Source organism: Dipodomys spectabilis, unplaced genomic scaffold, assembly GCF_019054845.1.
Source record: "Dipodomys spectabilis isolate Male_0828 unplaced genomic scaffold, ASM1905484v1 ptg000140l, whole genome shotgun sequence".
NCBI classification, from domain to species: domain Eukaryota; kingdom Metazoa; phylum Chordata; class Mammalia; order Rodentia; family Heteromyidae; genus Dipodomys; species Dipodomys spectabilis.
In genome coordinates, this window is record NW_024870817.1 from 22,333,887 (window position 1) to 22,355,315 (window position 21,429).

The 21,429-nt window shown below is 40.3% G+C and overlaps 1 protein-coding gene across 2 annotated transcripts in view; it reads right to left on the reverse strand.

Moving 5' to 3' along the window:
• The window catches only part of Jmy (junction mediating and regulatory protein, p53 cofactor), a 69,023-nt gene that overhangs the window by 44,961 nt on the left and 2,633 nt on the right, over positions 1-21,429 (reverse strand). For both annotated transcript variants that reach the window (XM_042691058.1, XM_042691057.1), the window contains exon 2: positions 5,073-5,246. In XM_042691058.1, the coding sequence (XP_042546992.1) occupies positions 5,073-5,246 (174 nt within the window). The remainder of the gene's footprint in view (positions 1-5,072; positions 5,247-21,429) is intronic.

Below are 21,429 nucleotides of genomic sequence, written 5' to 3' on the forward strand. Positions count from 1 at the left end.
AAGACATGTGGCACCTGACATCTGGCTCCCAACCTTCCTTCCAATGGCTACTTTTTAACAATTGATTCCTCTGAGGTAGCTGAGTTATTCTTTTTGGTCGGTCATAGGGCTTGAACTCTGGCCCTGGGCGCTGTCCCTCAGCTCTTCAGATCAAGGCTAGCGCTCTACCACTTGAGCCACAGTGCCACTTCCAGCTTTTTCTGCTTATGTGGTGCTGAGGAATTGAAGCCAGGGCCTCATGCATGCAAGGCAAGTGCTCTACCACTGAGATACCTTCACAGATCCTGAGTTATTCTTCATTACCTAGCTAACCCTTAACCATTAACTATTAATCAATATTTATACAAAACATTATATTGAATGCTGGCAAAATGACTAGTCTAATTTTCTGATCAGAATTACAGATATAACTATGGAATATAAACAGTAAAACAAAGAAGGTATTAAATTTAAAACTGCTAACAACATTAAGATAGGAATCATTTTCACTTACATGATCAACAGAAAATGGGATGGAATTAGACTATGAAATTTGTGCTATAGCTTTTGGAGAAGGGTAAAAAAAATCCTATGGCGGGGGGAGGGGGGAGGCTGGGAAGGGATGTGAAGGATAAACAAAGGAGGAGGCTGCAATGCTTGGTAAGAAATGTACACATTATCCTGCCCATGTAACTGTAACTCCTCTGTACAGTATGTTCACAAATAAAATTAAATTAAATTAAAAAAAAAAATCCTATGGCACTTACTATAATTGGATTAAAACTTACTTTATTGCTATTGGATAAATATCTTCACCTTCACTAGAAATGGATATTCCTAAATACTTAAAACATAAGTACAGTTTCCATGCTTTTTTGTCCTACGTTTTTTTAAACTTAGTAGATACAATTGTGCAACCAATTGTTAAGGACATTGTCTAAGAGTTTTATTATACCTAAGACATGAAGAAAGGATACTCCCAACTTCTTTTCCTAACTTGGAAAACTTGAAGGCATACAGCACTGGTTAGCTGGATCATGTGCTAAAAACAATGACAGCTCTGTTTTGAATTTCAAGGCTAGAAAGAAACCAGTGCCTGTTGTAACACGGGGAAAAAAGTCTGTGTTGGTTTAGGTAGCTAGGAGAGTGAAACCAGTTTATAAAACACAAATTTCCTGGCAAGGTACATCACTTGTTCTGATACTGAGTTTTATGAAAAATTATTGTTACTCTGTCTCTTGATAGGCTACTTGGGTAGGGGATTACCTAATTTAGATTCTCTACGAAGCAAATGCCATGAAAAACTTTTGACTGTAGCACTCACAACACAAAATTTCTAGGCTTTGAGACTGCCTGAAGATGATGACACTTCAATGATAAGCAAATATTGAGTCTTGCATTTTGTATCAGGATAAACACTGACTACATAAAATAAGGTGGGAAATATCATCTTACTCTTTTTTCTACAAGAGTTTATCTAGGATTGGTATTATTTCTTTCTCCTATTATTTGACAGAAATCCCCACTAATGCTCTCTAGGGCTAGAGTTTTCTAGGTGAAAAAGCTTTAAATAATTAATTTAATTTTGTTAATGGATACAGGGATGCCAAAATGTTTGTCTTGAAACAATTTTCCTAACTTGTACTTTTCTTAGCAGTGAAACCATTTCACCTAAAGTTGCACAAACTTCCTTATATCTGGGCGTCCATGGCACACTCCTATAATCCTAGCTGCTCAGGAGGCTGAGATCTGATGATCTTGGTTCAAAAGCCAGCCCAGGCCGCAAAGTCCACAAGACGCTTATCTTCAATTAATCACCAGAAAACTGGAAGTGGCCTGAGGTTCCAAGCGGTAGGGAGCTAGCCTTGAGGGAAAAGTTCGGGGACAGCACCCAGGCTCTGAGTTCAAGCCCCACAACAACAACAACAATAACAACAACAAAACCTTCTTTATAATCCATTTAAATATCTTTAGAATCCACATTCCCTTTGTTGTATGTCTGTGTGCCAGTACTGGAACTTTAACTCAGGATCTGGGTGCTGTCCCTTAGCTTTTTCATTCAAGACTGTCCCTCTACTACTTGTGCCATGGGATTACTTCTGCCTTTTTGCTGGTTAACTAGCAACAAGTATTAAGGATTTCTCTGCCTGAGACATCTTCAAATAAGTATCTGCAACTCTCAGCCTCCTGAGTATCTAGAGTTACATGTATGAGCCACTGGTACCAGCTTAGAAACACAGCTTAAATTATTTTGGGGGCTTACAAACACATATATTTTTATCAGGTCTATTACGAAGTGGGAAAAAGAACATAAATTGTCCTAATAGTTTTCTTATCTATGAAGCACGAATAACATACAGGGTTGTTCTGGGAATTAAATAAGTTTATTTATTTAAAAGCACAACTTCACATATTCATCTAATACAATGAGCTCACATAAATCTAGTCATTATTAGCAAATATACATGTAGTTGGATATTCTTTTTTTTTTTTTTTTTTTTTTTGGGTCCGGTCGTGGGGCCTGAACTCTGGGCCTGGGCGCTGTCCCTCAGCTCTTCAGCTCAAGGCTAGAGCTCTACCACCTGAGCCACAGAGCCACTTCCGGCTTTTTTCTTTTTGCTTATGTGGTGCTGAGGAATCGAACCCAGGGCCTCAGGCATGCAAGGCAAGCGCTCTACCACTGAGCCACCTTCCCAGCCCTGTAGTTGGATATTCTTAAGAAGAATAAAACAGCTATAGTTGAAATAGTTTGAACATCTTAGAAAAAGAGATGCAGTAAAATGTGCTGGGCACTGGATTTGCAAGTGGAGGTGTATACAGCTTAAGTAGAACACCACACTCCAGCAAAAAAGCCTGTGAACAGCTTAAGACCCTGAGTTCAAGCCCCAGGATAAGCACACACACCAAAAAAAGACAATAGACTATCACTTTTACTTTAAGAAAAGTTAAAAACTATCTCATCTAAAATCTACTTCCCAAGAGAAAATAAGAACAATAAGTAACAATACTGGTCAACAGTTTAAGAAGCAAGTTCATTCCATTTTCTAAAGTTAGTCAAATCTAACACAAGGCATGCTATAATGAGACCAAGACACAGAGACTCAATGCTGAACTGCAGAGATGACTGATGTCTGCTAGATATTGCAGCAGTCTACAAATATGTGAGACACCCAGCCATCCAGATTTTTCCTTCCCTTCTAGTGAGCGTCTCAACAAACTACAGTTCATTTTACAAAACTATGGAAATGACATCCAGAAAGTCTTAGCTATGTGATATCATTTTAATCCAGATTCCAAGTTTATGACAAAACTGGATGCCAACTAGCTCTTTTTCAAAAGTATTAGCAAAGGCAAGTATGTCAAAATCATATGTCTGAGCTATTCTCTAGCCTGTTTTATTAATAAAGGAGGAAAAGACACAAAGGCGTGCTTTATCTTTTCATACCTTTTCAACTACTACTCATCTCTGTCTCCAACCATAAAGCTCTCATTACAGAAAGGGCTAATTTTCTCAAATACACGCTTTCCATCCATTGTGCTAACCACACTGTCTATTGTCCTTTCTTGTGGATGCTACAGATTAAACCTAGGGCTTCATACCTGAGCCATATCCCAGCCCCAGAGAAAGTTTCACTGTTCCCAGTTCAGATATACTACTGTTTAAAAAAAAAAAAAAAAAGGTAGAAATACGTCAGTACTGGTTAAACCTAATAACAAAAGAAGCCCAATATAGAACTGAACTCTAAAAATTTGCCTTAGAAAAAAATAAAATACACTATTCTAAAACATAAAATAAAAACTAAATGTCATGAATCTTAAAGCTCTCCTCACACACTGACCTTGATGTAGCCCACACAGGCCTTGAGCTCATAATTCTCTTACCACAGCCTCCCAAGTACTAGAATTATAGATGGGTAAGGTTTTTTCCCCAAAGAAATGTTTCCAAAACTTCTGGTTAAAGTATGGGACTACACAGTACCCAGAAGAGTGGAAAATGGGGGTATCCTAACCTATTAAGTATAACAGATTACTTTCTAAGCTGTTCCACTCTCTGTCTACTCAGAAACATCATTTTTTTTTTTTATTTTTGGTCCGGTTGTAGGGCCTGAACTCTGGGCCTGAGTGTTGTCCCTCAGCTCTTCAGCTCAAGGCTAGCTCTCTACCACTTGAGCCACAGCGCCACTTCCGGCTTTTTTTTCTTTTTGCTTATATGGTGCTGAGGAATCGAACCCAGGGCGTCAGGCATGCAAGGCAAGTGCTCTACCACTGAGCCACCTTCCCAGCCCAGCAACATCATTTTAGACATGCCTTAATATCAGATACTGGGGCTATTCTTCAACTACAAGCTCGTTAGAAAGAACCAGTTATATATGTCTACATGCCTGTCTCTCTTTCTAAATTTTGTGGAACCAGGGACTAAACTTGTTACCTCATGATTCTAGGAAAGCCTTTTACCACTTAAAGCCATACCCTTAACCCAAGATGCTTTAGAAATGAAGACGTATGAAAATTTCAGAATGAAACTTACTATTTTTCACAATTCAGATATGCTAATAAAAACAAATTCAAATATCATATTACTAACAAATTCAAATAACACATAAAGGTATTACATAAAATGGAAAATAAAATTACACTCATTTTTTCCAAAGTTTCTTTTGGATCCTTTTATCAACATTTTTAATATTTATATAGCAATGTGCACACCTTTATATTATCATAGCACAGTTTTCTATTAAAAAATTATATACATTGTGCTAATTCTTTTCTCATTTAATACAAAATCTTGGGCTGGGAAGGTGGCTCAGTGGTAGAGTGTTTGCCTTGCATGCATGAGGCCCTGGGCTCGATTCCTCAGCACCACATAAGCAAAAAAGAAAAAAAAAAAAGAAGTGGCGCTGTGGCTCAAGTGGTAGAGCGCTAGCCTTGAGCTGAAGAGCTGAGGGACAGCGTCCAGGCCCAGAGTTCAGGCCCCACGAGCGGACCAAAAAAAAAATACAAAATTTTGAAATTGTTTCTATTTCAACACAGCACCCCACCAAAGCAAATTCTCTCCCCCCCCCAAAAAAAAAAGTACAGGAAAATAAAAGTACCTTAATCTGCTGCCTTCGTAGCATGGCAAGTTCTCTCATGTCTCGAAACGGCTGAAGTAAATACTGATAGAGTTCAGTTGTAGCTTCTGCAAGGCTGCTATAGGCTTCATCTTCCATCTGGTACAAGTCTAAAAGCTCCACCATGCTCTCTATATTTTTGTGCTTGTCCAGTAGCTGTGAACAGGACAAAAACCATAAATGAACTGATTTGTTTAACTAAGACTGTTGTACAACAATAGATAAAGAATTTGAAAAAAATACAATAAATGGTAAATAAATGAGCACAGAAACTGGGCACCGTTGGCCTGTAATCCTAGCTACTCAGGAGGCTAAGAGCTGAGGATCATGGTTCAAAAACCAGCCCAGGAAGGGAAGGAAAGTCCATGAGACTCTTATCTCAAGTGAACCACCAGAAAACCAGAAGTGGCGGAATGGCTCAAGTGGTAGAGCTCTAGCCTTGAGCTGAAGATCTCAGGGACAGTGTTCAGACCTAGAGTTCAAGCCTCATGACTGACAAATATATAAATAAATAAGCAGAGGGACCATTTTTCTTCTTTTATAAAATGAGTGTTTTAAGCAAAAATAGTGTAATATATGGTTTATAATACATGTGACTTTTTTTTTTTTGTTAGTCATGGGGTTTGCTGGGTGCTGTCCCTGAGATCTTCAGCTCAAGGCTAGAGCTCTACCACTTGAACCACAGCACCACTTCTGGTTTTCTGAGTGGTTTATTGGAGATAAGAGTAGCATGGCCTTTCTTGCCCGGGCTGGCTTTGAACAGTGACCCTGAGACCTCAGCCTCCTGAGTAGCTAGGATTATAGGTGTGAGCCACCAGTGCCCAGCTTATATGTGACTTTTATATATTACCAATAACATAAAAAACAGGAGTGAACATGAATCTATAAGGACACACACTAGAAGTGGTACCATATTAAGCAAAATATAAGCAAAAGGAGAATGTCGATAAATTCAATAAACTAAAGTTCAAATAACTTTAAATGAGGCTACTTAAAAGGCATATAGAAGGATAAGTTCAGTTAGTTCAGGTAAATAAAAGTTAACAAGAGCCTACCTCAAAAACAAAATTAAAGGGGTAGTAATATGCTTGCCCAATAAGCTAGGGGCCTTGGATTCAAACCCCAGTACAAGGAGCGGGATGGGGATGAGGAATAAAGACAAAACTCAGCAATAGGAAACAAGTAGTCCTAAATACAGTTTTTAAAGAATGCCATTAAATACAATGATAGTAAATGCAAACTAAACAATCTAAAGGCATACAGTATGTCAGAATACATAAGAAGTATAAGAAGTGGTGAGACATGAACAAAACTCTGGAGGTAGAAGAAGGGGCAGGATTCAAAGCCAGTGTGGGCTATACAGATTCTGTCTCAAAAAGTAGGATAGATAAGCCAGGCACCAGTGGCTCAAGCCTATAATCCTAGCTATTCAGGAGGCTGAGATCTGAGGATAGTAGTACATAGCCAGCTTGGGCACAGACTATCTCCAATTAACCACTCAAGAACTGGAAGTGGCACTGTGGCTTAAAGTGGTTGAGAGCCAGCCTTGCCCAAAAAAGTTCAGGGACATTGCCCAGAATCTGAGTTCAAGCCCTAACCGATAGGAAGCCTAGATCTGAGGAACTCAGTTCCAAGCCAGCTGAGACAGAAAAGTCCATGAGACTCTTAGCTCCAAGTAACCACCAGAAAGTTGGAAGTGGAGCTGTTGATCAAATCATAGCATTCAGCAAAAACTCAGGGACAGTACTCAGGCCCTGAGTTCAAGCATCAAGACTGCCCCCCCCCCAAAAAAAAATAGAGACAAAGATGAACATTTCACTTACACATATTTTATTAGTCAAGTAGAGTTATAAATGTAGTTTTGTTTTGTGAGTCAAGGTGACACTATGTAAACAAGGCTGACCTTAAATTCAGAATCCTCTTGGCTTCAGTCTCCTGAGGGCAGCAGTGGTTTATAGGCATGTACCACCACATCATACACACATACCTGTTATATAACTTGGAAATGTTTTTATATGTCGGTCGGCTTACATATCAAAAGGAAAATTATTCCCAACTACACATGTAACTTTTTCATGAGATGAGGTAAGAGAAGTCTGAAAACAATAAATCTTCTCTTTCTCCCTTCTTCACCAACACCCATTATTCAGAAGTAGCTAGGTCGGTGGCACTGGTTAAGTCTGTGTTCCTCTAGCCCACCTCACCACTGTCTCACATGGAGTTAACACCAAAGTTTCTGACCAGTTCCCAGCCAGGAACCTCTCTCTTCCACACAACAGCCCTTTCTGTAGAGGCCTGCATTCTCTTGCATAGAGCCTGGCTAGGCTTCCACTCACTACTTCCCCAGTAGACTTGTTACTAAATAGAAGATTTTGAAAAATATTATTGTTTTAGCTGAAAGTCCCAAAGTAGAGACCACTGAGTTAGGTCAAGTTTTAGGGATTCTCTAGGCATTTCCCTCTTGTATTGCTTCATTCACAGCAGGACCAAGTGGGATGAAGTGTTTTCACCATGAAGCCTCCAGCTGTCAGCCTGTGACCAGAAGTGATAAGATAGGAAGAGTAGTGGGGAAGATGTTTCAAGTGGCAACACAAGAAGTCAACAGCCTCAGGGTTCTGAACACTCTAGAAGCCAGATCTCCTCAGAGGCTATTTTTGTCTGCCCTAAAGTCTAGGTGGACTACAAAGCTCCTGGAAGCAAGCCTCCCTACTTCCCTTCAAGGAAATAGTCAGAAATAAGATGAAAGAAGAAAGCTTATTTCCAGGAGCAGTGCAGGGAGAAAGTCCAGGACCATTGTCCTCAACTTCAGACACATCAGCATAATTTCCATGTTGTCATCTAGAAATAACATTCTTGATAAAAAACCTACCTACATATATAATTTTAATTTATAAAAATCCCACCATAGGTTTCCAAAACACCTCCCCAATAATATGACTCCACTGAGAATGATTATTGCAAGATAAACCCAGGAAATTATCAGCATGAAGGTTTACATGCCTTAACTCTATGAACAAAATGCATAAACTAATAAACACCACCAGCAAGAATTAGGAACATGTTCCTAAAGCTTCAAAACCGCCTTCCCCCAGGAAACAATAAAACTGACAGACTCAATCAGGGTTTTGCTATATCATCTTAAGGTGCTAAGAATGTGCCTACCTAGAGAAGGTGTAATTGTAACATAATCAATCAATGGTAATAGTAAGGCCGATGAAAAATAACTGTGATGAAAATCAGTTTGCCAAAGATCAATTCACCAGAAGTCAAGTGACCAGTTCCAAAAGCCAAAAGTGCCAAAAATTACACAGATTAATTTACCCTAAATTGCCAAAACTGGTACTGTAAGCCTTGTCTAAAAGAATTTGCCACTGAAATTAATCTATAAATCAGTTTGCTACACTTGTTTTCCTGACTGGCCACATCTTTGTGTATGAGAACTAAGTACTGAGAGATCTTGTGTATTTCAAAATCTCCTATTCCTAATGTCAAAGATTTTACGAAGTTTCTCTCTGCTAAATACTTAATCATGATTTTATGAGTAAACTCAAATAGTTTGTCATGTTTTAAAAAAAGTGACTAAATCAGGTTGAAATCATCTAGTTTAAGCTACGTGTGAAAAGTATTATGAAAGTAGTAGTGCCAACTGCTGTAGAAACAAGAAGCTCTAATCACAGAGACCATTTCTCAGGTCCCAAAATCAATTCAGATAAGGGCAATCACTTCCACTATAACTTACCACCTCAAGGCTGCTACATTCAGCATATCAGAAACCAAACAAAAACAGGTAGATGGGACAAGAAAACTAAAATAAAAATGTGATATTAATAAATACCCCTTTACAGTTTTAGAGGCCATTATTCTCTCCTCTAAGAAAAAAATACACTGAAGCTAGAAGCTCATGCTTGTAATCCTAGCTACTCAGGAGGTTTATATCTGAAGAATCATGATTCAAGGTCAGCAACTGGGAGACTCCATCTCCAAAATAATTAGCAAAAAAGTAGTCTGAGTATAGCTAAAGTATTAAGAGCACCAGCCCTATGAGCAGCAAGCAAGCCAAGGGGTCACAAGACTGAGTTCAAACCCCAGTACTACCAAAAAAAGAAAAAGAAAGGAAGAGGTACATTCACAGAAGACTTTTCTTGTATTCTACTGAAAATGGGTTTTAAGACAAGCATTTTCTACCAAGTTTCCAGCACAGAAAAACTGTAAAAGACAAAAAGGGGAAGGGGGTGGACGACAGTGGCTTACGCCTGTAATTCTAGCTACTCAGGAGACTGAGATCTGAGGATTGTGGTTTGGAGCCAGCCTAGGCAGGAAAGTCATGACTATTATCTCTAATAAACTACTCAGAAAACGCCAGAAGTGGCACTGTGGCTGAGCAAAAAAAAAAAAAAAGAAAGAAAGAAAGGAAAAAAAAAAGGAGTAACATCTTTCTCCCATAGGTCGTCATTCACCAGTGAGCTATTTACAGGGATCAAATGCCACAACTCAAAAGAAAGAAATTCCCTCTCACTAGGCTTCTTTGAGTTCTTTTAGAAACACTAACATAGGTATAATATAATTTAGATGTTATTTTCTGCCCAAACAAAGCATCAAGTTACTATACATGTATTAATCACAGTAAGTTCTATCCAAATACATGAAGTCAGAAAATTAGCTGTATTGAAATACTAAAATATTTATTGTATATTACTTCCCACATCTTTTATCCTCAAATACAGTAGTACTTTACAAAGCTATTATGCAGCCCCTAAACTCAATACTCTTGCAAAGAAGCCTAAGGCATCTCATCTAACACTGCTAATTTATTTATTTGTCTTTGCTATTAAGTTTCCTGTTTTTCCAACACTAGATTACTTTAGAAGCAATTATAACTCCAAATGACCAATCTTATTTGAATCTTAAAGTAACTAAAAATAATCTTAAAATTCATTGTAAAACTGCACTGCAAAAGATTCAATTTACTACACAGATTTTAGCTTAAATCATTTTCTGTAATATATTATGAAAGAATTCAATACAGGGCTTGGGGTGTGGCTTAGTGGTAGAGTATTTGCAATCAAAATCTAATCCTGATAAGAACAAGACATAGAAGTCTCTACTACAATGTATTTGAAATGAAACTATTTCTCCAGTGTAAGGATTGTTCTTAAGGAAGTCAGGGATGGCAATTCAAAGGGGGAAAAAATTCAGACAAGCTCATGGAACTATTGAGCAGAACAGTGGGTAGTTATCAAAGGCAAGGAGCAAAGCTGTGGGGAACAGTGAGACATTGCTTAATGACACAAAGTCAGATAGGAAGAACTGTTGGTGATTAGTACAAAAAAGATGACTACAATGACTACAATTCTGCATAGAGAATACAAAAATAATACTTTATATGTTTATAACATATAGTGGTAAATTTTCAAGAAGATGGATATTCCACATATCTTGAGTCAATCAATATATAATGTATAAATGTACCAAAACATCACAGTATACTCCAATCTGAAGCCTGTTGTGAGCTACTATTGTTATTTTTTTTTAATAACTTTTGGGGGGGCTGGGAAAGTGGCTCAGTGGTAGAGTGCTTGCCCCTCATGCATGAGGCCCTGGGTGCAATTCCTCAGCACCACATAAACAGTAAAGACCAGAAGTGGCACTGTGGTTCAAGTGGTGAAGTGCTAGGCTTGAGCTGAAGAGCTGAGGGACAGCGCCCAGGCCTAGAATTCAAGCCCCAAGACCAACAAAAAATAATAATAATAACTTTTTTTTAAGACTTTTCTTCAAAATCCCAGCAAAAGAGGAAACTGCCGTGCAATCCTGTACCACTTGCTCCTTTCAGATGGAGTTGGTACTTGGGGAATGTAACACTGCTACTATCTATACTAATTTCTGTCACTGACAAAATGCTTGAGTTAAACCTTTTTAAGAAAGAGTAAAATATTTTCAGAGGTTTCAGTTCATGATTAGTTGGTTCCAGTGTTTTGCGGCTTGTAGCAAGGCAGAGCATTAGAGTGGGGAGTACTTGGTGAAGAAATGCTGTCTCAACTTATTATGGCCAAGAGAGCAAAGAGGAAGAGGGGACTGGGATCGCAAACAGTTCTTCATGAGAATGTTCACAATGACTTAACTTCCACCAGACTTCACTAAGGTTTCACGATGAACCTAAGGCTTCTACCATCTCCCAAAAGCATGTGGTGACCAGGCATCTATCATATAGCCTTTGAGAAGCATTTAAGATCCAAACCATATCCTTGAAGATCTTAAAAGAAATTTGTAAAATCTTAATACAAACTTTAAGCTACAACCTCCTAGACATTAATGATTGTTTTCTCTAATGTAAGTTATCAAACTTTATAGACTGACTCATATTTCGTTTTTTTTTTTAGTAGTTTGAACTCATGGCCTCTAGTTTGATAGGCAGGTGCTCTACCACTTGAGCCATGCCTCCAACTTCTTTTTTCCTTAATTAAAGAGACGTTTAAAAAGCAACATATCCTGATGCTGGTGACTCATATCTATAATCCTGGCCACTTAGGAAACTGACACCTGAGGATGCACCTGAGGTTTAAGCCCTAGTACCATCATAGAGACATACAGACACAGACACACATACACATATACATACACATACACAAGGAGAAATAGCAGCAATATATATTACTTATATAGTTTAGCTCCCCCCCATAATCCCAGAGCAGGGGAAACTGAGGCAGGAGGATTGTGAGTTTGAAAACAATCTGGATTTTAAAAAAAGAAGAAAAAAAAAAAGACATGCTCTAACATTAGGCTTCTAATTTTTAAACTTCTGCAAGAAATTTCCAATTTTTCATAGCCCTTCTCATAGAAGGGCCTTTGATCTTTCCCTAAAGAGGCAGAACTTGACACACACACACACACACACACACACACAAAGTATAGAGAGTGGTGTCCTATACACTGGAATAAAACTGAATTAAAAATATGCCAGGCACTGCTGGTTCATGCCTTTAATTCTAGTTACTCAGGAAGTTGAGATCTGAGGATCCTAGTTTAAAGACAGCCAGGGCAGGAAAGTCCGAGACTCTCATCTCCAATTAATCATCAAAAAGCCAGAAGAAAATAGAGCTATGGCTCAAGTGGTAGAGCACTAGCCTTGAGCAAAAGGGCTCAGAGAGAGACAGTACCCAGACCCTGAGTTCAAGCCCCAGGACCAGCATAAAAACTACAACAAAACAAAAAAGAAACCAAGAGTATACAGTAGGTTCAGCAAATAATAAAAAAGCTTGGCTAGAATGAGAGTGTTCAGATAAAAGACTAGAGCGAGGTCAACCAAGACTTGGTGACCCTAAATGGCATGATTTGCCTACAAAACAAGTCATGGAACAGCTTGACTAGTGACCTATATGCATTTGTTAAGACAGGAGAGGTGAGTAAAAGAAGGTATAAAAAGTCGCATTTTGGGCTGGGAAGGTGGCTCAGTGGTAGAGTGCTTGCCTTATATGCATGAGGCCCTGGGTTTGATTCCTCAGCACCACATAAGCAAAAAGAAAAAAGCCAGAAGTGGCGCTGTGGCTAAGTGACTCGTAGAGTGCTAGCCTTGAGCTGAGGGACAGCGCCCAGGCCCAGAGTTCAGGCCTCACAACCGGACCCAAAAAAAAAAAAAAGCAGCATTTTATTTTTTTGTCAGCTGTGGAAATTGAATCTGGGCCTGAGCACTGTCCCTAAGCTCTTCAGCTCAAGGTGAGCGCTCTATCACTTGAGAACCACTTCAGTTTTTTGGTGGTTCACTGAAGATAAGAGTTTCACGGACTTTCCTGTCCAGGCTGGCTTTGAACCACAATCCTCAGATCTCAACCTCCTTAGTAGCTAGTATTACAGGTGTGAGCCACCAGCACTGGTAAAAGTAGCATTTTAAAAGTTTAGGAACTAGGTACAGAGAGACTATATTGAAAGGAAGACATTAGCCAAGAAAGGTACAATCAGTCCAGGGTTGAAGTAAAGAAGGTTGAGACTAAGGGGGAACAAAAGCAATAAAATGCAAACTAGAAGAAGTTAGAGGAGGACTGGGAGCCCTCCCCCACCAAAAAAAACAGTTAAAAAGAAGACGTGAGAGTTATTCTAGTTTGGTTTTTTAAAATTCTATTTTGCTTTTGAAATACTAGGTATCAAACTCAAGGCCTAGAGCCTGTTAAGCAAACTCTACCACTGTCTAAACCACACCTCAAGACTTCCTATTTTTCCACTTTTAAAGTCATAAGGATTATTTCTGGATAAGGATGCTTTTAAACATTAGCATGTACTGTGTAAAAATTTAACAATGAAATTCCCATCTCTAACTAATGAAAGCTAATTTTCAAAAAGTAACATTCATGTAACAACAGTGTTTCTTTCCCTCTCTGAAAAAGCCTGTTGAAAAATTATCATGTTATAATCCTATTTCAATTTGACAATAGTTAATTTATTCTTACAACCATTCTCAATTTGACAAGTTAATTTGATATATTTATTCTTACAACCATTTTCCCCTATTTTTATTCCTAGCTTATTTTATTAAACATTCTTTATAGCTTGAAAGGTCTATTATATGTAAATATACATAATTTAAAATTCAAGTAAATGGAGGTATGGTTCAAGTGGTAGAGTACCAGCCTTAAGCAAAAATGCCAAGTGAAACCACAGGCTCTGAATTCAAAGCCCTAGTACTACTATAAAAACAAAACAAAACAAAACAGGGCTGGGAAAGTGGCTCAGTGGTAGAGCGCTTGCTTGCATGCATGAGACCCTGGGTTTGATTCCTCAGCACCACATAAGCAGAAAGAAAAAAGCTGGAAGTGGTGCTGTGGCTCAAGTGGTAGAGTGCTAGCCTTGAGCTGAAGAGCTGAGAGACAGCGCCCAGGCCAGAGTTCATGCCCCACAACCGACAAAAAAAAAAAGCAAAAAGTTATCAGAAGCAAAATATTTAACATCATCCAGCTTGCAAGTCTTTAAGAATCATAAACTTCACTTAGCTCCATTATTCTGTTTTACAGTAACAGCACTTTGCAATATTTTCTCGATTATGATTAAGATAAGACATCAAGCTACAATGTTGATATATTACCTCAGTTCCAAAAAGCTGAAGCTGCCTTGTGCCTTCAATATGTAATAGCCAGACTTTTAATATCTCCAGCTAAAAACTACCAGACAGAATCACTCTCTCCATTGCAATCAACCTGGGGCTTGAACCCTAGGCTTGCACACTGTCCCTAAGCTTCTGTGCTCAAGGCTAACGCTCTACCATTTGGGCCACAGCTCCACTTCTGGCTTTTTTTAATATGATTAACTGGAGTTGTGAGTCTCAAAGACTTTCCGACTCAGGAAACTGGGATCTTGCTGAGTAGCTAGGATTACAGACATGAGTCCTGGCTCCACAGCAAGACCTGGCCCAATGAAAAACAGCATCAAAGGCCTTCTACAGTACTGCCAATTCTCAAATGTATACATCTGAAACTTCAGCAGGTCTCCAGAGTTGAGTAACTTAGTTTGAAAAATTTGGAAAGCCTTAATAGGAAGAAGGCATGGTCAGTAAAACAGTCTTCTTTCTTACCCCTTCTGTTAAATCACCTCCAAAGTAAGCAGTTCTCTTTAGAGCTGGGCACCAGTGCTTCCCACCTGTATGTATTCTTCCACCTGTAATCTTACATACTCAGAAGGCTGAGATCTGAGGATCTCATTGAAGCCAGCCCTGATAAGAAAGCTTCTTATCTCTAATTAGTCAGCAAAAATGTAGAAGGGGTGTGGCTTAAGTGGTAGAACACTAGCCTTAAGTGGAAAAAAGCCAGGCAAGAGCACCAGGCCCTGAGTTCAAGCCCCAATACCAGTACAAAAATAAAAAATTTGCCAGGTGCCAGTGGCTCACACCTGTAATCCTAGCTACTCAGGAAGCTGATATCTGAGGATCTCGATTCAAAGCCAGCCTGGGCAAGAAAGTCCGTGAGACGCAACTCCAATGAACCACCAGAAAAATGGAAGTGGGACTGTGGTTCAAGTGGTAGAGCTACAGCCTTAAGCTGAAGAGCTCAGGAACAGCGCCCAGACCTAGAGTTCATGCCCCATGACCAACAAAAAATAAAAATTTAAAAATATAAAATAAAAATTAAAGTTATTATCTCTGGAGGAAAAAGGGCTGAATGAAAAGCTGAAAAATCTATTACATGATAGAAAAGAAAAATAATAATTTTTGGAAACCACCATGAAAAGTGCCAGGCATTTGTTAAAAATTTTTCATGTAGTCTTACTTAATTTGTAAACTATCCTTAGGTAATTCCTTGCTTTGAAGAAGCTAAAAAATAAGTTGGGACCATTCTCTGGCTCATGTCTGTAACTCTAGCTCCTTGGGAAATCTGTAGAATCTTCGTTCAAAGACAGCCTGAGTCTTTGAAAAGTCCACCAGATTCTACCTCCAAAATAGCAAAAAGGCAGAATTAGAGTATGGTTCAAATGTTGGAACACAAGCCTAACAAATTTGAGGTCCTTTGTTCAAACCTACCACACACACACACACACACACACACACACACACACACACACACACACACACACACACACACACACACACACACACACACACACACACACACACACACACACACACACACGGGGGGGGAGGGGGAGAGAGAGAGAGATGTTAAATAACTAAGCATGTCATTAGAATTGATGAGTCCCTGAAACCCAGATCTTTCTGACTCCAAAACACTTAATATGGTGTTTACTGTGTGCCAGTTCTGGGAGCACATGCTGCTCTCAGTGGTTTCCACTGCAAACAAGTTAGAATTAAGCACATTTTTGTAAACATAATAAATTCCAAGTAGATACTGATTTTTAGATCTTAATCATAATTGTGGCTTACTATCTAAAGCACCACATTAGTTATTTCAGGAATACTGTGATTATACAGAAACCATTATTTACAGGTCATCAAATGTAAACCTCAACAAAACAGTCACCTATACACACACACTACAATACAACCTTAGCTCCTACAGCCAAAGCATACTGCTATAGTCAAAAAAGTCTGTGAGCCTGGCGCCAGTGGCTCACGCCTATAATCCTAGCTACTCAGGAGGCTGAGATCTGAGGATCATGGTTCAAGCCAGCCCGGGCAGGAAAGTCCATGACACTCTTATCTCCAATAAACCACTAGAAAACCACTGTGGCTCATGCAGTACAGCACTCAGCTTGAGCTGAAGAGCGAAGGGACAGGGCCCAAGCCTAGAGTTCAAGCCCCACGACCAAAAAAAACCAAAAAACAGGGCTGGGAAGGTGGCTCAGTGGTAGAGCGCTTGCCTTGCATGCCTGAGGCCCTGGGTTCGATTCCTCAGCACCACATAAGCAAAAAGAAAAAAGCCAGAAGTGGCGCTGTGGCTCAAGTTGGTAGAGCGCTAGCATTAAGCTGAAGAGCTGAGGGACAGCGCCCAGGCCCAGAGTTCAGGGCTCACGACTGGACCCAAAAAAAACCAAAAAACAAAAAAACGGTCTTTGTGGCACTTGCACTCATACAGAGCTTGAGTGCCTGCTGCATGGATAGCGGATCCTACAGTACACCATTGGAAAAGTGCAAGACAAACCTACCAGTAACAAATTCCACTTTTTTTTCTGCTGGACCCAGTATTTGCACTCAGGGCGTGGGCACTGACCCTAAGCTTCATTTGGCTTTTTGGTGGTTAACTGGAGATGAGAATCTCTAGACTTTCCTGCTAGGGCTGGCTTTGAGCAGCAACAATTAGATCTCAGCCTTCTGAGTATTATAGGCTTGAGTCACTAAAACCCAGCTAAATTTCACATTTTATCTGGATTGAGGGTTTCAGTAGTAAAAAATAATTAAAATCTTTAACACTGATATCTAAAAAATTGTATACTGAAGATCTCACAAATTATAATAATTTCAATTCAGTTGACCAAAGACAACCGTAATACTTATGAACTCTTATAACAATAGCCCCAAGATTAAATTCCAATCCAGATTCCAATAACCTTGAAACAGAAAATTTCACAATGTAGGGGTTTTGTTTTCTGGATGATGTCTTTTTGGTTTGCTTTTTGTTGGTGCTGTGACTTAAAACTCAGAATCTCAAGTTTGCTGGACTTGCTTACTCAGGATAGTACTCTTGTTAGCTAAGCTGGGCCTCCACCCAGTTTTTTGCAGGTTTATGGGAGAGGAATCTGGTGGATTTTTCTTCTGGATTTTAGTCTCCTGAATAACTGGATTACAGAGTGAGTTTTCAATGGCCAGCTTGTTCTCTTTTGGTTTTGTTGTTAAGAGTGAGTGTGGAGGGAGGGCGGGAGAAGAGGAGGGAATAGGGAGGGACAGAGGAGAGGGAGGGAGAGAAGAGAGCTGGTACTTTGAACTAAGGGCCTAGATGCTGTCCCTTAACTTTCTCATGGAAAACTAATGCTCTAGCACTTGAGCCACAGCTCTACTTTTGGCTTCTTTTTTCTTAGTAGTTAACTGGAGATGTCTCACAGATTTCTTGCCCAGACTGACTTTGAACTGTAACTCTCAGATCTCACCTAGGATTAAAGGTATGAAACTCTAGCACACAGTTATATTCTCTTGTTTTTTGAGGCAATGTCTCAATTTGTTGCTCAAGTTGGTCTTGAAATGCTAGGCAAGTAATCTTCCTGCTTCACCTCCAAAATGCTGAATGTACCACTAACTTTGACTACAACTACTTGTTTTAAGATCCTTTGGTGGAGGTGGGAAGAATCTGTGTGTGTGGGGGGGGGGGGTTACACTAGGATTTAAACTCAGGGCCTCAGTTTGCTAAGCAGGTGCTTTACCATTCCAGCCAAATCCCTAGGAGACAAGAAGATCTTGCCTTTACATATAGACCAGGCTGGATCGCACTCCAGCTATATATTTCTCACAGGCTGGACGTGGTAGTAGTGGTGGTGCCCATCCAGCCTTTTTCTTTTTTGAGCTTAAGATCTTTTATTAAGCCGGGCTCCAGTTACTCACGCCTGTAATCCTAGATACTCAGGAGGCTGAGATCTGAGGATGGCAGTTCAAAGCCAGCCCAGGCAGGAAAAGTCCATGAAACTCTTATTTCCAATAAACCACTAGAAAACAGTAAGTGATGCTGTAGCTCAAGTGGTAGAGCGCTAGCCTTGAGCTGAAGAGCTGAGGGACAGCGCCCAGGCCCAGAGTTCAAGCCCCATGACCGACCAAAAAAAGAAAAAGAAAAAGATCTTTATTAAGTGATACCTGAGTCTCAGTCTCTTGCCAGGAACTGAGGATGAGGCAACCCCACTATTCTCAGGCTTTCCCAAACCACAGAGTCTTCAAGGAAGAAGGGCAGGAAGCCTGCTCCTCCAAGCATAGCCCTGGGAGCTAGGCTAGCACTAGGTAAGAGACCCAAGATCGACCCCCAGCCCTGCTTGCTTCCTGCCTAAGAGAAGGGGCCTGGCCAAAGCCTCCCCCCCATAGCCCTGCTCTCAGAATATCATTCACTGCCCTGAGCTACACAGGAATCTACTCCCACATCATCAGGACAATAGAAAAGACAGCAATTCTTACTCAGCCCCACCCCTCCAGTCCTGGAGACAGACAAAAGGAGGGAAAGCCCATTAAGACAGAGGCCCTGACTCAGCAACTGCCTAGAACATCTCCTACCTGCCTCCCACAGAATGCTAGACCCTTGTCTTCAGCCTTTCCTAGATGGTAATTGGTGGGCCTCACTTCTCACAGGTACCACTTCTTTTAGATGTAGTCTGGGGAGCTTTTTGCCCAGGATGTTCTCAAACCTCAGTCTTCCCAATCTCTAGCTCCCAAGTGGCCAGCATTATTGGAGCAATCCTCTATACACAGCTTCAAATTCTTTTTTTTTGGGGGGGGGGAGGGCTTGAACTTTGGGCCAGGACCTGTCCCTCCCTGAGCTCTTCAGCTCAAGGCTAGTGCTCTACCACTTAAGCCACAGTGTCACTTCTGGTTTTTCTGCTCATGTGGTGCTGAGGAATAGAACCCAGGGCCTCAGGCATGTGAGGCAAGAACTACCACTGAGCCAACCTCCCAGCCCCATATTTTTTGTATTTGTGCTGGTCCTGGAACTTGAACTCAGGGCCTGGATGCTGTCAGAGTTTGAACTTTAATTGTTTTCCTTTTTTCCCTCAAGGCTAGTGTTCTACCACTTTAGCCAAAACTCCACTTTGGGATTTGGGGTGGCTAATTGGAGAGAAGTCTCACAAACTTTCTTCCCTGGGCTGGTTGCTCAAATCTCAGCCTCCAGATTAGCTAGGGTTACAGGTATGAACCAGTGTCCAAACTGTTTTAAAAGGATGGGTAAAGGGAGTGACACAAGGGAGTAAAGTAGATAGTATACATTGTATGTATGTATGAAAATGTCACAATAAAACCCTTCCTTGTATACAAGTAATGCATGCTAATAAAAGAAATCTTTAAAAAAAAAAAAAAAAAAAAACTTGCAGAGCCAGGCGCCGATGGCTCAACCTGTAATCATAGCTACTCATCGCCAATTAACCACCAGAAGACCAGAAGTGGCGCTGTGGCTCAAGTGGTAGAGCATTCATCTTGAACTGAAGAGCTGAGGGACAGCAACCAGGCCCTGAGTTCAAGCCCCACAACCGAAAAAAAAAAATCTTCAAGCTAGATGATGGGTGGCTCATGCCTATAATCCTAGCTACCTCAGAGGCTGAGCTAGCTTTTGAGGCTGAGATCTGAGCATCTGAGAAGCTAGCCCGTGGCATAAAAATCCAATTAACCTGCAAAAATGGTAGAATTCAGGCATGATCAAGAAAATGATTAAAGAAAATGCTGGGTAAGAGCTTGATATATCAATACCTCTCCCTCTTGCCTGCCCTTCCCCAAAAAACCTGCAAGCCAAGGCAAATAACTCTCCCAAGTTATTAAGATAAAGAAAACTTTAAAGGCTGGAAGCATGGATAGAGGGATAGAACATACATGCACCAAGCCCTGGGTTCAATCCCCAGTACTGCTAAATAAATAAGACTTTAAGCAGCTGGAGAACACAAATGCAAGGCAATATCCTATATACTTCCACTGTCATATTGTTGGTCAGACATCACTAATCACATCACACCTTCCCAAATCTCAATTTCTCAAGATAATCCTATTGTACAAAGGAGAGTGGAAGTTACAAACTTATTTACTGTCCCTAAGAGCCAGTGTTCAAGTTCTGCTCTGTTCTGTCAACTACATATAAAGAACCAAAATTTATACATTCACTCTTTAATTTATAATAAGCATTTTCAGTTGCTTCTCAAATTACTAAATGCTCTGAAAGCTTAAATTTTTCCTGTTAAGGAGAAAAAAGCATATGGTCAATAGAATTTAAGGGCTAGGAAGGTGGCTCAGTGGTAGAGCGCTTGCCTTGCATGCTGGAGGCCATGGGTTCGAATCCTCAGCACCACATAAGCAGAAATAAAAAGCCGGAAGTGGCGCTGTGGCTCAAGTGGTAGAGTGCTAGCCTTGAGCTGAAGAGCTGAGGGACAGTACCCAGGCCCAGAGTTTCGGACCCCCCCCCCCCCAAAAAATAGAATTTTAATTAGGAAAGCAATTCTTTTTAAAAATTTAACTAGAAGAGTACTTTTTTGGCAGTTCATTTTCAACCCATTTGATTTTTTTTTTTTTTTTGTCTTGTCGGTCCTGGGGCTTGAACCCTGGGCCTGGGCACTCTCCTTCAGCTCTTCAGCTCAAGGCAAGCACTCTACACCACTAGAGCCACAGAGCCACTTCCAGTTTTCTGAGTGGTTTATTGGAGATAAAGAGTCTCAAGGCCTGGGAGCTGGGAAGGTGGCTCAGTGGTAGAGCGCTTGCTTTGCATGCATGAGGCCCTGGGTTTGATTCCTCAGCACCACATAAGCAAAAAAAGAAAAAAGCCGGAAGTGGCGCTGTGGCTCAAGTGATAGAGTGCTAGCCTTGAGCTGAAGAGCTGAGGGACAGCGCCCAGGCCCAGAGTTCAGGCCCTATGACCGGACCCAAAAAAAAAAAAGTCTCATGGCCTATCCTGCCTGGGCTGTCTTGAACGGTAATCCTCAGATCTCAGCCTCCTGATTAGCTAGGATTTTACAGGCATGAGCCACCGGGCGCTCAGCTACCCATTTGAATTCTAAAACCAAAGACAGACACCTTTTTTCAGTATCATTAAAATTGAAATCAGACCAGTCCATTCAAGGATGAAAATAATTCTAATATGGAAAAAATGCTACATATATATGTAATGGACTAAGAGAAGCACTAACTTTGTTCTAAAGTTTAAAAGAAGTGTACAGCTCAATATTAATACCAAGAATACATAGTGTCTGTAACTTCCTTCCACAAAGACTTTAAGGAAGAAAAGACTGCAAAAGTGAG